This window comes from Clarias gariepinus, chromosome 21, assembly GCF_024256425.1.
Source record: "Clarias gariepinus isolate MV-2021 ecotype Netherlands chromosome 21, CGAR_prim_01v2, whole genome shotgun sequence".
Lineage (NCBI taxonomy): Eukaryota > Metazoa > Chordata > Actinopteri > Siluriformes > Clariidae > Clarias > Clarias gariepinus.
The window spans coordinates 16203305-16220115 of NC_071120.1; the positions used below are offsets into that span (position 1 = coordinate 16203305).

Sequence of the window (16811 nt, forward strand, 5' to 3'; positions counted from 1 at the left end):
GTTTGGGACTCAGTAGCATCCTTCTACAACAATAACAATGGCAACAAGAGCATCTACGTTAAAACCCAACAGACTGACTTACAATGTCACCTGGAGGACCAGCAGGGCCTTCAATCTTCCCGTCATCTCCTGGTTCACCCTGTAAAGAACATAACATCCATTCATTGTTTTAATAAATGATTTGCCAAATTTGACTATTGGAAAAAACAACAATAAGATAAAAAAAAATGTATTAGCTTGTTTTAACAAAAAACATGATCTCATTTTTAATTTCATGGGATTAATATCATGTGTTCAACACATGGCTAGGCTTATAAAAAGTAATCATAAACCAAATTAATGTGCAGATTTAAGTTGACTTAAATCCAATCTATACATTTTATTTGAAAATAAGAATATTGTACTATAACCTTTTTTTATTAATGTTATACAGTAGTTTAAAGGAACTACACATTTTCAAGCAACAAATAAACTTATACACAGCCATAGCACTATTAGTTACAGCATATGTAAAATTTTACCTTGGCACCTTTTGGTCCAGGGGGGCCAATTGGTCCCTGAGGCCCCTGGTGACCCTAAAGTAAAATAAAGACAGCATAATACATATTATGTGATTTCCACAATGTACAGTATAACTAATACCGGCATTGTCATTGGCATGATGGTGTGTAGACATTTACTTACTTCATATCCCGGCAGGCCTGGATTTCCTTGTAGTCCCATTCTTCCTGGTGCACCCTAAAAACGAAATTTACATAAAAACTGTGGTTAGAAATATAAGCTGCTTTAGACTTCTGAGAGGCAGCAAGTCAGTTTAAAAAGTGTTATTACCACAAATCCGATGGTTCCCCTGTTTCCCTTTGGTCCAGGAAAACCCACAGGACCCCGCCCACCAACTGGCCCCATCTCGCCAAGGTAACCCTCGTGACCTTTGGTACCCTGGAACAAAACCAACCTTTACTATAATATAATCAAATCAGACAAAGTGTGAAAAAATTGAAATCACATCATACCTTCTCTCCTTGTTTTCCCTTTTCCCCAATTTCGCCAGGTTTTCCTTCAGGACCCTAAGCACACATTATTACACATTAATATATAACTGTGTTATAAGCAGTTGTTGTTGGTCTGTCAGCGGCTCCCATCAAGGACTGCCCATAGCAGGCCATCTGATTCCCAAACAACTTGGTGCAGGTTTTGTGCTGGATGCCCTTTCTGCCAACCCTCGAATTCTATCCAGGCCTGGGACCAGCACTAATAAAGTTCTGTATCCATAGGTTGGGTTTGGTGCAGTGGATCGAAAACAAACTCAGCCCTTCCACATGGCACCCCGAGACCAAAAATGTACTGTACCATTTTAATCCCACGTCACAACTTATGTTACATAAATATAAGACACAAATATACAGTACCAAAAGCACTCTGAGCTACAGATGTCTACTTCAAGTCAGCATTAAAAGTGATATCACACAACCTCATTATCATCACAAATTAAGTGTGATTCTAAGACAAGACAACCATATGTAGACAACAGATCGCCAGCGTCCTAAGACAACGTTGTCAAATAATGTCAAAGTGTGAATTTTTTTTTTTACCTAGTGTCATACCATGACCTTATATTGAAAAATGTGTTACAATCAAACTCAACCAACAACACATTACTGGGGTTTTTCCAGCATTATGGATATGTCATTTGGACAAAAAAGATGTCTTAACGCATAGCTAAGTTTAGTAGCAGTAAATGAATTTGAATTTAGAATAAATGATTTACGATATACTGGAGTTATGGATGTGACATTTTTGTGTCATACAGATGCACAGCACTGGACTTCATTGTTAAAGTTATGAGATAAAGTGTAGTCGTTATAAGCATATGAAGTATTTTTAATGTATCCGTATGGTTTGGTAGGAACTCTATGAATTATGCTTACTTTTTCCATGCTAAGCATGACTGTTACATGGAACTACAGAATGTCAATGTCATATTGTCCCCAATGTCATATTGTCATGACAATTCTTTATGTCTGCAAATCAACAATAAATTTCTTAGGGCAGCCTTACGTCAACAAATAGTGTAAGGATAATAAAGCAACCCTACAGCATGTTGCCAAAAATTGTACGATTTGTCATATAGCAACAAAAATGTCATGTCATGACACAACTACATCTACACTGAAAAAGTAGTTATATATAACATTATATCAGTATCATAATACAACCATATACTATATGTAAAAAAAAAAAAAACATTACGCCTACTAAAGGTAGCATAAAAATCCTAAGACAGTCTTATATTGACAAAAAGTGTAAGACGACCTAATGGCAAGTGCCATAGTGTCATAATCGTATGTCTTTTTTGTCACATGACATCACAGTTGATAGTTATTAATAAGACAATTAGAACAGCAGAAAATAACATGCCAGTCTTACATTACCAACAGTATCATAGTGTCATAAGACGATCTTGTCAATTAGCTGTTAGTTCATCTCTTTACTGGGAAGAGCCTTGGAAATCTTCCTGTATATTTATGTCAGTTGTTTTAAAATGTTTATGTAAATTTCATGTAGCCATACAGTATAAACACCATTCATAAAGTGTTATAAATAAATCAAAAGAAAAAATCAAATAATCTAAGTCAACTAAGTATCATAACATCATGTAGTCTGTGTTTGTAGCGCTATGAACATCATTTGTGCTACCAATAATATAACAAATTAGAAAGGCAAAAATAACTCACTCTGACTCCAACTAGACCAGGATCTCCAGGTGGCCCCTCCTTTCCTTTCAGCCCCATCTCTCCTTTTTCTCCCTGGTCTCCCTCTACTCCCATGTCCCCCTTTTCGCCCTGCATGCAACACCACAATTCAAATTGATCACATTGATCTACGCTAACCAGAGAAATACTTGTGCAAGTAATTTTAAACACTTGCTAGTGTGTTTAATGGATTTCTCCGACCTTGGCTCCATCAGGGCCACTCTGTCCGGTTTCTCCGCTGAGCCCATGCTCGCCCTAAAAGGGGAAACATATTAATTGCATAACAGAGTGAAAACAAACATATTTTCATGATTACTGAATTGACTTACTCTTATTCCAATCAAGCCGGGTTCACCGATGTTCCCAGGTGGCCCAATAGCTCCCTAGAAAATATAAATCAGAATTGTGTCATAGTTACAAGTGTATTTATCATATTATTTCCACAGAAGTGTGGAAGAGTGTTAAAATCAACAACTTAAGGGTTTGATTATGTGAAAAGTATGATTCCTGGTCTCTTATTCTCTATACTGATTATCCTGTACAGGGTACCTGGAGGCCTGGAGACTATCCCAGAACGCCTAGAGACTATCCCTGGAGGCCTGGAGACTATCCTAGGGTCCCTGGAGGCTTGGAGACTAACCAAACAGGGCACAAGGCAGGGTACTCCCTGGATGGGGTGCCTGTTCATCGCAGGATACAAAAGCACACACTTACTTACACACTATGGGCAAATAGCCTAATCTAAATGTCTTTGGACTGTGAAAGGAAACTGGAGCATCTGGAGGAAACGCACCAAGCATGGGGACACACATAGACCTGCGGTAGGAATTGAACTCTGATCCTGGGGCCGCAAGGCCACAGTCCTAACCACTATGCCATCGTGCCTACGATATCTATGATGTGGAACCAATGAACCTTTATATGGTGCATACAGTATTTTCACATACAAAGATGTCCATGTGACTTGCTAACATGGGCAGCAAGGTGACTTAGTGGTTAGCACTGTTGCCTTGCACCTCCAGACTCCAGGTTCGAATCCCGGTCAGGCAGGCTCGATTCCCTTCTCTGTGTGCATGGACTTTGCATGTTTTCTGTCCTTGCTGGGTTTCCTCCGGGTACTCCGTTTTCCTTCCACTAATACTATTCTGTTCACTACGGACATAGATAGCCTCTACACAAACACTGACATTTAAGAAGGAATACAGGCCATTAAGAATAGATCTGCAGATTAGGCTAATTGGCGTTGTATTGCCCGTAGTGTGTGTGTCCTGCAATGGATTGGCACCCTGTACAATTTGTACCCGACCTCATGCCCTAAGTCTCCTGGGATAGGCTCCCGGCCCCTGCAACCCTGAATGCAGGTTGGAGTGATATAGACGGAGAGCGAGAGTGAGTAAGGTAAGTGAGTAAATGGCAAAGTACATAAATAATTTACCTTCTCTCCAGGTTCTCCAAGTAATCCCACTTCGCCGACTTTTCCTGGCAGACCCTGGAATACAAAATAGGATGCATCCTATGAAATCACACTCGGATGGACCAACTATTTGTTAACCTGGTTGTTTGAAATCGTTCTACTTTACTGATGCACAAAGTGGATAATTGTAAGCAGATAGACACTGTGCTGAAATGCTTGTGAGTCACAATTTTAAAATAACATCTAAAGAGCAAAGCCTATAATGAAACATTTAGTACTGTATGACAATGTACAATGCAATCAAGAAGACAATGCCAACTACGGATATCAAATGACCTGCGTGAAAATGAGTAACAAGGGAGTAGAGTGACTTATACTGGGTTTAAAATATTTTGGATCATATTGTTTGCTTTATCTGGAGATAATTTGCATGCAGTATACAGTCAATGTTTAAATGACATACTGTATCATTCAGTATAACCTTACCATCAACCCAATCTCTCCCAAAGGGCCTATTGTTCCTGGTGGTCCTGAAGGTCCCTGTAAACCAGCCAACATACTGTATTAGGGAATTTCCTAAAATAATAGTAAAAATATTCAAACATACCCTCCAACAGGCACGCTAATGACATGATAGAAAAGTCTGATAAAATAAATTGCATGCTTGTTCTTTTGCATGCTTGTTCCAAAGAATCTGAGGCAATAAAAAATATCCAAATTTATTAAATCAACTCAACTAATCAACACATTCTACTTGCGATCTTTATGGCTACTGACATGTTTCAGGCTCCACATGTTTTAAGATGCAGGTGATTAGGTGTATCATTATATGAAAACAAGCTACAACTACTGTATTTCCCAAGAAACTTACAGGCATTCCTGGGATTCCCTTTGATCCTGGTATTCCGGAGGGTCCTTGGATTCCCTTTAAATGTATTAAATATTGATGGATTTACTGACATTTCAAACTAAGCAATCAATTACTTTCGTATCTAATATATTTCTATGTTCATACTCCAAAGGAATACAGTTACTCACTGGGAATCCTGGTGGTCCAGCTTCCCCTGGTTCACCAATTTTTCCCTGATTAAAGGCAGAAACATAATGATCAGTCAATGATTCCATTAGTCATTCCAAGGACAAATACACAATACACAATGGTTTATAAACCATATTGAAATGACTACCTGGCTTGCTATAATACATCCTCACAGAGCTCAAGTTGCCTCAACTCTGTAACAACTCTCATTGTCTATTCTTGAGTCTGAGCGTATAAATATTCTATTTATAACAAAACAGATGCTAATGTAAGCCGCAAAACCTTGGCAGTTCCTTCAATGCCGGTGAAAAAAAGAACGATTTGCATAATGGGATTGTTTCAAATAGACTTTCATGCACATATGGAAGCAGCAAAACTGCACAACAAACAGAAGGGGAATAAAAACAAAGGGGGCCATCATACCTTCTGGCCTGTTAAACCCAATTTCCCTGGTGGACCCTCCAGACCCTGAAGAGACAGGAAAGATTTCTCCATGAGTTAGCAATAAGTTTCAGTTATAAAAAGTTAAAAGAGATATTATTTAAAAACTGAACCTATTTATAAAATTGATATACCAAGTCATTATAAATTTCTTAATATATGCTCACACAAGTGACACACTAGAGAAATTTAATTCTGTATTTTCACTCCTGGTTTTAAACAAATACCGACTACAATATAGTTCAAGCTATTTGTTAGCAGATGACAGATGACTCAGTAGAAAGCAATAACCACTTGAGGACAAGGGACCTGGTGATAAGATATTATCATGATGCCTAGGTACAGATTTGTTTTGCGATTCTGAATATCCCGATTCAATATAATTTCTTTTTCTGTAATTATTACAGTTCTAAATGAAATTAACATATACTGTACAGTAATTTACTCCTATTACACAGGATGCTGTGTGAATTGTTTAGAGGGTGCCACCTATAAGATTATAAAGGAATGGCAACCATTTAGCGCGTCAAATGCAAACAATATATATTATGTTAGGCTTTCGGTTGTGCTGTCGAGGGATCACCAAAGCGGGCCAACTTGGAACAGGTTTTATGCCATATGCCCATCCTGATGCACCCCTCTTATTTCCTGTAGGGGCTTGGGCCTGGCACTTCATCCGATGACTGGGGTTAGGGCAAATTGAACCCGGTCCTTTAGCATGGAAATTTAAGTTGTACTGTATTTAACAAAAATTATTTTGGAGTCAGTGTGGGGATACATGAATTGTCACACAAAAGAGTCACACCTCCATCATATATACACTGTACATTTTTTTGTGGCGATACAAACCTAAACTTATCTTCTAAAACTGTCAAAATACAGTTCAAATAAATGTCCAAAATAAACCTGATCTACAAAACTCTTTTTTTTGCGCCAATTCTATGCTCAGTCTCCCTTCAAAATGAAGTTAAGTTAAAATATTGATTAAACTGCCTAGATACTGCGAATGTACTAAAATATACATGACTGTTCACTGTTTGCTACTTTTGGACTTGGAATGTTGTTTAATTGTTGATTTTGGATGGACACGTTTGTTCATTGTAGATGGATATCATAAAAAAACATTCCAGAACACATTACGGAATAATGTGTAATTCTTTCATTTAAAAAAAGTCACTTTGGAATAAAACACCCCAGGATGAGCGGTTATAGGAAAACTTCAGGATGTTAACAGTAAACTCAGCTTATATCTCTACTATTTACTGCATCATTGCTTACGTTTTTGTGAGTAAATTTTCCTGTTTTGGATGAGACGATCATTGTAAGCTTAGTAATGACTAGTTGCAGCACTGTTTGTGTTTTCTTAATACATTGCTGTAGTAAATGACTTAAGCCTAGTCAGGAGTGATTTTAGGGAATAAATGCATGTTTTTAGTTGTCGAAATCAATCTCTGTGACTGTGCACATTAGATTCCAAACTGTGCACATATACAGTACGGACAGTCATCTTATACTTCAATTCTTATTATGCTTAAAAAAATTTACCTTAAGCCCTTCTGGCCCATTCTCGCCAGGTGGTCCTTCAGGACCCCTTGGCCCCTGTATAAAAAAGAAAAGTTGAGAAGGTGCAGGATTAAGACATCAGAGAAAGATTGACAAATAACTAGGTGAACAGCAGAGGGCTCACTTTCTGCAAATACAGACATGGAGAAAGCAGGGTCACTCAGGTCACAGAATAAAGAACTTGAGCCACTATTTCTATCCTCATTGGAAGTAGTGGATATAATTATTTAAAGATATACTTAGTGTGATTATAACCATGTGTCCAAGCTTAACACACCCAGACACCCCAGGTATAGCGTGCATACAGTACAACCCACTGGAACGATTACAGTGGAGTGAATTGTGATCCAAGTGCACAAAACACACACATATGGCATAAATGTAACTTTCAAGAAGTGTAAAACACTAGGCTGCTGACATCATGGAAGTTCGGCTACAATTGACGTTTGCTGTTATATTTCCATCGCTCACAGGAGTCATTAAACCAGCACAGAAGCTGGGTGATTTCTTACGCCGTTGAACGATTGCTTTACTCTGGAAGGTGGAAAGAGTGATGAATGGAGACATTATTATGGCTGCAGCCACAGTGGTTCCTGCAAATGAACAGACATGTGGTCCTCTGCTACAGCATATGACTTTTGGGAACCACATTGGGTTCTTTAGAATGACACACACTGCTGTTTCTGTTCTTTGTTGTTCTCTAGGATCTGAAGTCACTTTGAGGGACCTCTGACCTTCAGAGGGCCAATCACAACATTTACATTTGCACTCAGTACACTAATCATAAAAACGAGGCACTACTTTCCCTCACAGATTCACTGTGAATTGAGAAAGAGTGCATTGATGTTTAAAAGTAAGGGTTTCCAGGCGCTCAGGTGACAACTTCAGTAGGTGAGTTATAAAGAAGAAAAATGCCCAAATAGTAAAAACACTGTATGTACTCTAAGTGATGTGTAAAAAATGTTTGAGAGATCAAAGGTAGACAAAATTAAAAGTGCATTGAACTGAAAGTGAAAGGTAAATTTCACAAGCTAGTGCTAGGTGTAGGGGTGTGAAAATAAAGGACATGTTACCAAATCGAGACAGTGTCTCTTTGAGCGCTGGGCCTATGGGAAACTAAAACCCTACTATTGCACTTGGAAAGAGATGAGATACTAAAATCTAGCCACAAATCTGGCAGGAACAGAACGTGGTTGTTCAGCATCATTTACAGCGAATATACCATATGAAGGCTAAAGGGATTCTCTGTTTCATTTTTGTATTTGTAGTAGCCACATTAATGAATTGGCTTTATGTGGAAGATGGGAATACACTGGCTGATGAGAGCCATGACTGGAAATCAGCAGGCCATCAAAGTGTTTGTCTGAGCAAATGGAGCAGTGCGGTCGGACAAAAAAATTGAATGAACAGCACATCCAGTCCAGTGGACATTTGAAGATGCTGTATAAATACATTAGTGACCTGTAATATTATATCACATATCAAGTTGCACAATCTTCTCGATCTTCTCGATCACTTTAATCCTGAACACACTATCACACAAGCTGGTTACTCCAGTTTTTCACTATAAAACCACGCTACAGCCGAAGTTACTTTTAGGGGAAGCAAGGACATCCTGGTGTCAAAATGAGGCTGAGCGTCCCATCTTCCCCACTACCTTATGAACTCCTCATTTTAATATTCTACAAATATAATTTCAATGTTTTTTTTTTTTCCTGGGTCGTAAAGAAAATCTCACTTGAAATACTGTATCTCAGCAACTGGACATGATACAGTAAATATCTTGATATCAAAACTGAACAGATTGAACCAGGAGTCTGAAAAGATGCACATCTCAAATCACCGAAAATGCCACTTACTGTAATACCAGGTTTAATGTCATGGGTCACATATATCAGCAGATGAGTTTGAGCATGAATTGTATGAATAAATGCATAACTATAAAGCTGGTGCTTCCCAGGGCTTGGTCTTGTTATCTACTGCTTGTTATCTATATCTGTATGTATATCTGTTAGTTTAATTACTAATTAATTAGTTTTAAATTGTATAAACAAACTAATGATAATGGACATACAGCTGGCTGGCATCGTGTTTTCTGGACGAGATCCAGAATTTCCATTCTAGATCCATTGTAACCTTGCCTAGAATGAAGCAGCTACTGAAGATAGATGGATATGTGGCTTGATGAATGATGATGGGCAGCATGGTAGGTTGTTTATCCACAAAATCTTGGGTTTGATCCTAAGCTACTGTCTATGTAGATTTTCACATGGGGTTGTCCTCTGGCTTATCTGGTTTCGAAAACATGCAAGTAGGACGACTGGCTCCATTGGATTGTTCCAACGTGTGAGGTTTATATGCTTAGTATAAGCAGTAAGCATACTGAATAATATTAATAATATATTATTTAATAATAATAATTCAAGAATGGAAAAAATATGCTTACTTAAGATTATGATGACGATAAGATAATTAAATTGCAATTTTTTCATGCCCTGAATAATTAGAACCATCTGGTTATACAGTATGTACTTACTGTAGAATTCTTTTTACTTAGAGTGTTAGCATGCTTCCTTCCCATAGATTAACACCCTTCAGCAAATCACAAATCAAAGTGCCTACCATATGTTACTGTATATTCAATAGCTATAAAGATGTTATAAAGATGTTAAAGATGTAAGAAAACATCCACTTAACAGCTATTAGACCAGACCTCAACATTTCCTTTATTAGCCTGCCCTCTCCCTGATGTTCCTTTTGATTCTGTGCACATCCCTGTTGATGGCGTTATCTTATTAATTACAGTGATACTGATTCACTATTAGGCCATCCTTGCCATCTGGAGATAATACATTTCATTCGGGTATAAACGGATCCGCAAGATGTGCCTGCATGACAAATGGCAAAGTAACGTTTTCCACAATTAACACAATAAAACTTTGATGTGCTGAGCTGTTTACTGGGATTTTGTTTTCAACACAGGCATTGCCATTACTGGAGACTAGTGTGAAAAGCTAAGGATTTAAGATATTATTGCAGCAGAGTAGTAGTAGTATTCTTTGTCTCCAAAACAAATTGAATCAAAGTGCCTACTATTTGTTTCCAATAATAAAACAGAAGATTCATGATATCCATGATACAATGAATAGATTTATGAAAAACTCCATTTATTTAAGACCTGTAATGGGAGACATAACCACTAGATGATTCATAAGAGTGTTTTTTATACCAAAAATGATTTAACCTGTTCGCTCTATGCTAAAAAACCAAATGAGGGTCCAGGAACTTGAGAAATAAAGAAAAACCAATGACAGCAAAAAATCTCAGCGGGAGGATCTCTATCCCAAACAATACCTTTATAAAAGGCTTTTACATGCTTTATACATGAAAGGTTTTTCTCATAAATGTCATTAAAACATTCATCAATAATGAATTCAGTGTATCTTGACATTTTGGTTACTTTGATATCTATACACCATGTTTCTGTGTCTCATTGTACATGGAACAATTTAAAAGTCTTTAAAAATTTAAGCCTTTACTTGTGACATATAATTTTCAGCATAATCAGTACAAATTTCTTTCCACACCCCAGCTTGTTAGAGAGCAAGATCAGCCGTAATACGATGTCTTCAGAGCAGGGAAGGTCCTACAGTGGCAGCTTGGCAAAGCTGGGCTTTAAACCATTAACCTTCTGATCAATAACCACCACCCCACCACTCCCCCAAATATCTAAAATATGTGACTTTTGCAATATTAGTAACTGGACACTGGATCTTACCCTTCTTCCTTTGGGTCCTCTAGTGCCACTGAGACCTCTAGAACCAGGAGGGCCCTGAAGATGCAGTAAGAGAAAAAATAAACAGCACATTGTTGCAGCCAAACTTCTTTTAAAACAGTGCATCCAGGCCTAGTCAAAGTCTTGTGTGCTTACATACTGGACATAACCTGACCAAATTAAAGCCGTGGAGTAAAAAACTCTGTCCTTCAAAGGTTTGTATTTATGTTTGTGCATGTCTGTGCTGCACTCGCTGCTCTCAGCTGAGGTTCCCCAGAGTGCCTCTGAAAGGCATTTCCTGCCAGAGCTAGAGTGATGTCAACATTTTGGATAACTTGAGCAGCAATGCTCAGCACAGCAGAAGGGTGGAAGATTTTTCCAAAGGTGTCTGGAGGTTGATTTACAAAGCCTACCGATCATACTACTGTTTAAACCTGTCACTTGGTGTCAGTATTACCTGAGATATTGCAGCAGGTTAAAGTCAAGGTTCTCTAGGGTCAATCTCAGTGCATGCTTTTGGGTATAAACAGAGCTTCCTACAATCAAAATGTGTCTTGTTTAAACAAAGCAGTCTTGAACTTTAAGGACTCCTTGGTTTACTCGAAGGGATACAGATGACATAGTGATGTTATTGGTGGAAGCTTTTGATGCCTATATTCATGGCATGTTTATTAGAAGCTTAGTAAAGCTAGGAAAGGCTAGGCACTAAGCGTCTTTGCAGAAAAAAACTATAAAAATAGGGCTTGAATAATCTGATTATTATAGTGAACACTGATTTGAAGACTTTATAATGACTGTTCCATTTAGCTCTATAATTATTATATCTGCTGATCGAAAATGGGATGTGCAACAAGCAATAATGGTGGTGGTTGGAGCATGAATCAGACTGCCACTCACTTACTCAATTGTCATCTATACCACTTTATACTGGGTAAAGGGACATGGAGGCGTGGACTCTATCCCACAAGACTTAGGGCAAAAGGCGCGTCCACAAATCCATCGCAGGGCACACACACACACGCCCATTTACACACTACAGGCAATTTAGAAATGCCAATTAGCCCTGTTGGAGGAAACCCACCAAGCAAGGGGAGAACTCCATGCAAGGCGGGAATCGATCCCTGATCCTGGAGGTGCAACCTGTCAGCGCTACCCACTATGCTACCACCCTCAGACTGCCACATGCACATTTTATGAATGATTTAAGTGAAAGAAGATTTTTTCTCTCTCTCACTTAAATTCGAATAGTGATAATAAGTTGTCATAATTTTTGCACTCTTGTATTTGTAGTGAGTTTCAGGATGATCTATTGCTTATAATGTACTTACAGGTATTCCTGGTGGTCCAGATGGTCCTCCCTCACCTGGTGTTCCTGGGTGTCCCTAAAAATAATCATCATTAGAACAATACTGAAATAAGCCAGTAACAATGCTCATTTTATTAACTTAAACAGCAATATCTAAACAAAATTGAGCACAAACACTTCCTGCCAATTCAGGCTTTTTAAAAAAAAGATTTTTCCAAATAATACCATGGATATAACGAGCACTTTATCAGTCTAGCTGTCTAATCTCTGCACAGTCTGTTCCATGTTCCTCGTTGTGTAATGAGGGACAAGTTTTTCAAGCCCAAATGAAAAAAAAAAAAAGAGTAGTGACCAAAGGCATTACATCAGAGTACTCCAGGAAGATGGATGTTGTTCATTAGTCAGACAGGCATACAAAAAAGTGTAAATGCTTAATTCGCAGAATCAATCCTAATCTATTCATTCAGCTTAACCCGAGGACCAAACATGAATATAAAAATAATAATGCAATGTACTTAATTAAATGTACAAATGTAAAATAAATGCATTAATAAAAAATAAAAAAACATGTGTCAGACTGTGTTAAGCTTTGAATTTCGCCCTTGGAGTTCTTCAAGGATTTGCTCATGGTTTTAACTTTGAATTTAATGCCAAACCATCTTTCATCAGAGTCTGTAAAAACCCCATTGGCATCATTCTATCCTAGAGGAGAACTGACTCATAGTCCAGTTGGTAAATCGTACTGTAAAACGTCTGATCTAGCATTTTTCCCACATTAAACCATGGACTAACCATTTCTACAATATGTTGCTGAGTTACTGTACCACTACAGTAAACGAGAAGACCTGCATGAGTACTGTAAAAGAGATGCCCCTGAGAGCAGAGACGGGATCCAGACTTACTCCTTACCATCGCTCCATTTTCTCCTGGTGGCCCTGGCTGACCCATCTCTCCCCGATCTCCCTAAGAGGACAAACCCAAACAATAAACATTAAATGATGTGCTCTTTGTGCAATCAATTGATACAAACACTTCTCCAAGACAATACAAAACAAGTGATGCCTACAATTATTCCAAAAACAACAGATGACCAAAAACTACTCCAAACAAAGGATTAACAACCTACTGACCTTCTCACCAGGAAGCCCAATCTCACCAGGAGGTCCATTAAACCCCTCAGGTCCCTAGAAAACATGAATACGTCATAAATCTTCATTTGCTTATTGAATATATGCAAACAGCCAAAACATTTCAACTAGCAATAGTTTGCAAAAGACAGAAAGAAATAAAACTAAGAATCAGTTACCCTTTCACCAAGCATCCCAACATTTCCAGGTGTTCCAGGCTCACCCTAAAGTAAACAGCCAAGTTAGCGCTTCATGCACTTATTTAAACATTGTACTATTAACAAAAGACAATCTCAATCAAAATCGGAAGTATAGTGCATAGTAAGGCATTTTGAGGCATTCGTGAGACGACTGTAATCCGAAAGAGTAAACGTACACTGAAATATGAATTCTGGTACATTACCTGAGGCCCATCTGCTCCTGGTTTTCCTGAGAATCCCTTCCTCCCAGGCCTACCCTGAACAAAAAACAGAAATGACCTATAGCACTGGATTCTTTTAGCCACCTGGGCCTTCATGACATCTCATTAGCTGCTGTGCCTGACACCAACCTCCACCATCAGCTTCTTGAGCAGAACGGCTTTAAAGAAACAGCTACATTCTATAAACAGGAATAGAATTTGCAGCGTCAAGCTGTCTTGTAGCCACCATTCTCTCAGTGATCACATGTCAGCTGTGCTTATTTTGGAAGATGATTGAATTGTGTGTTGACAGCTAACAACTTATGTTGAATTTCCCTACCTCATTAGTTAAATTTTCTGTGCTTCCGGTCCATCTTACGCTGTGGTCAATTTGGTTTTGATTGAAGTAGATTTGAACATTGGAAGTGTTTAATGCTTCATTACTAGTGTTTTACCATGCAGAGTTTGAGGAAGTAATTGGGTCTGGAATAAGACCAGGATTTTCTTAGAGTTATGTTGAATCTGGTGGAGGTCCAAAATTTAGCCGAAGCATTCAGGGCAACTACACGAAACATGCTGAGGAGTAGCGCAAGTTACCAAAAGCACATCAGGCTGGGAGGTTAAGCCCTTCTAAATCTTTATCACACACAATAAAAAACGGGTCACTTCAAAACAAACAATGGCCAAGAAGTGGACACTAAAATAACTACTTAAAAAATACTAACTTTTCCTCACTCTAATAACATTTTATAATCTGCCACAATTTTACAATTCAGAATCACAAAAATTGCGATATTCATTTTGTATGAGCGCTAATGAAAACATGTGTTATAAATTGAAGACACACTCGAATGATTCTCCAGAGAAGGCTTTGACTAACAACAACTTAAGATTTGCCAAAACCTTGATAATTTTGATTCATTTCCTGTCTGCAGAAAGAAATAATATATTTAAAACAATAAATAAAGCTACATGAGGTCAAAACATGCGTGACATTTTCGCTCATTGTTTTGTGATGCGACCCAAAAACAACTTATACAATGTGTGATCAAATAAAGGTCACCACTTCAGAAGGGTCAAATTATTGCTGAAAATGGGTTCATAACTGTCCAACACAATATTAAAAGCTTTACGGACTGAGCTGAACTTTCAACTTTTGCCATCAGAAAAATATCATGAATGCTATGGTAAAAAAAATATGGTAGATACCACAGCTATGTCCAATAGTGAAAGTACTAGAAGACCACTTCCATATCATATGATAAGATCCCACAGGATTGGGACTAAACAACTGTTTCTCCATTAGAAAACCACTTGTTAGCGAGACTAATCAATAAAAAAGGCTTCATTTTGCTATAAAGATTAGACTTTGAAACAATGGAAAAAATATCATGTTCCACTGTTCCAAAGTGATGGGTGTATTATGAATTGTGCCCAATTGCTTCAGTTGGTCTGGTATACAGTAGGCGAAGCAATATTATGTGGCAATAAAATGACCTGAATGTACTAAATGATTGCGATGGATTGGCTTCAGGGTGTTCAGGATGTACACTGCCTCGTGCCCTAAGCCTCCTGGGATAGGCTCCAGGTCCCCGCGACCCTGAATACAGGACAAAGCGGTATAGAAGATTGTGAGTGTGTGAGTGAGTGAGTGCACTGAATGACCAGGGTGTCACATCAATGGTCTTTTTTCTTCCCTAATGGCTTAGGCATATTTCAAGATTAAAAATGGGAAAGTGTAGTTCTGGAAGTATAAGGAATCATTTTAACAGAGTAATTTGCCAACAGACTATGCACCATCATCAAAGCTAAAGGTGGTCAATTAAATCTTGGAGTGTGTGACTTACTTTTTAATTGGAATATGAATATAAATATTGTAAAGCAAATATTAATAAAATAGATTTATTAACCTTAAATTTATAGCTTCTCTGAAAAATACTTTACCATGTGCACATATTTTTTTTTTTATAGAAGTAGCTATTTCCTAAGCAACCTGTTCTTACATCCTCATAAAATGGTAAGAGCATTAATAACTTTTACACAATGTTTAATTGTAACTTGTGACATGTCAGCATACACTGGGTTCAGCTCGAAAGAACTGGGAAAAAAACTTGTCCTTTCCTATATTGTCCATGTGTTTTCAATTTTTAGATTCTTACTCGAAGGAAATAACTGTTTGAAACCAACTTTAACATTCAATATACTTAAGCTTTATAAAATGCACACTGAATTGGTGTTACAGTACCCTAAACTGGCAGAAAATAACTCTAATGCCTTGCTACAAGTTTTCCCAACCAACCTGCATGCTTTACAGCTTGGCTTAGCGGTAATGGCAATTTCATGCGGCTGCTACACTTTGGATTTACGGCTTGATTTGTGGTAAATGGGCTACAACCAGCATACAGAGTGCACTCACCTCCAGTCCTGAGGGCCCGGCTGGTCCAATTGGTCCTTCATCACCCTGAGGAACCAGAATGGAACTAATCAAAGGACTGATTAACTAAAACCACAAGCCTTAACAACACTTATTAGCTTGTTATTAGCTACACAGTAGTTCTAAAGTATGATTGAATTTCAGCCAGTTAATGGTTTTTAATGTGCACATGTGAATGATTACTATGACAAGCTAGTTCACCCACAGACTACATCTGTAAAATTACTATCCTCAGATGACAGGACCGAGTGTCTAACTGGCACCAAAACAAAAGAATTTGATATAAATCCCTGATGAACAGTGAGTGTGAAAGTCTGTAAAGCCAGTCTAATACCAGGACAACATTGCTTTGTATGATGTATGGAAATGGTCCAACCTCAAATCCAGTTGCTCCTGTTGGACCAGGTATGCCCCTTGCTCCAGACTTTCCCTAGAGAAATTTTTTGCATTTAGTACACCTCAGCCGCCAAAACAGATTACTGTACTAGCTATGGAGAAATTGAAGGTGTTGATAATGTGAATACTTAATGCTTTAAAAGTTTAAATTCTAACACTTAAA

At 38.0% G+C, this 16811-nt stretch overlaps 1 protein-coding gene across 1 annotated transcript in view; it reads right to left on the minus strand.

The window, feature by feature from the left end:
* The window catches only part of col27a1b (collagen, type XXVII, alpha 1b), an 80985-nt gene that overhangs the window by 11871 nt on the left and 52303 nt on the right, over positions 1–16811 (minus strand). Inside the window, exons 21-42 of the mRNA XM_053480961.1 lie at positions 16629–16682; positions 16235–16279; positions 13822–13875; positions 13598–13642; positions 13422–13475; positions 13201–13254; positions 12314–12367; positions 10989–11042; positions 7193–7246; positions 5630–5674; positions 5206–5250; positions 5039–5092; positions 4654–4707; positions 4189–4242; positions 3083–3136; positions 2955–3008; positions 2736–2843; positions 1014–1067; positions 832–939; positions 685–738; positions 522–575; positions 83–139 (exon numbers count right to left, since the gene is read on the minus strand). Coding sequence (XP_053336936.1) covers positions 83–139; positions 522–575; positions 685–738; positions 832–939; positions 1014–1067; positions 2736–2843; positions 2955–3008; positions 3083–3136; positions 4189–4242; positions 4654–4707; positions 5039–5092; positions 5206–5250; positions 5630–5674; positions 7193–7246; positions 10989–11042; positions 12314–12367; positions 13201–13254; positions 13422–13475; positions 13598–13642; positions 13822–13875; positions 16235–16279; positions 16629–16682 — 1263 coding nt within the window. The remainder of the gene's footprint in view (positions 1–82; positions 140–521; positions 576–684; positions 739–831; positions 940–1013; positions 1068–2735; positions 2844–2954; positions 3009–3082; positions 3137–4188; positions 4243–4653; positions 4708–5038; positions 5093–5205; positions 5251–5629; positions 5675–7192; positions 7247–10988; positions 11043–12313; positions 12368–13200; positions 13255–13421; positions 13476–13597; positions 13643–13821; positions 13876–16234; positions 16280–16628; positions 16683–16811) is intronic.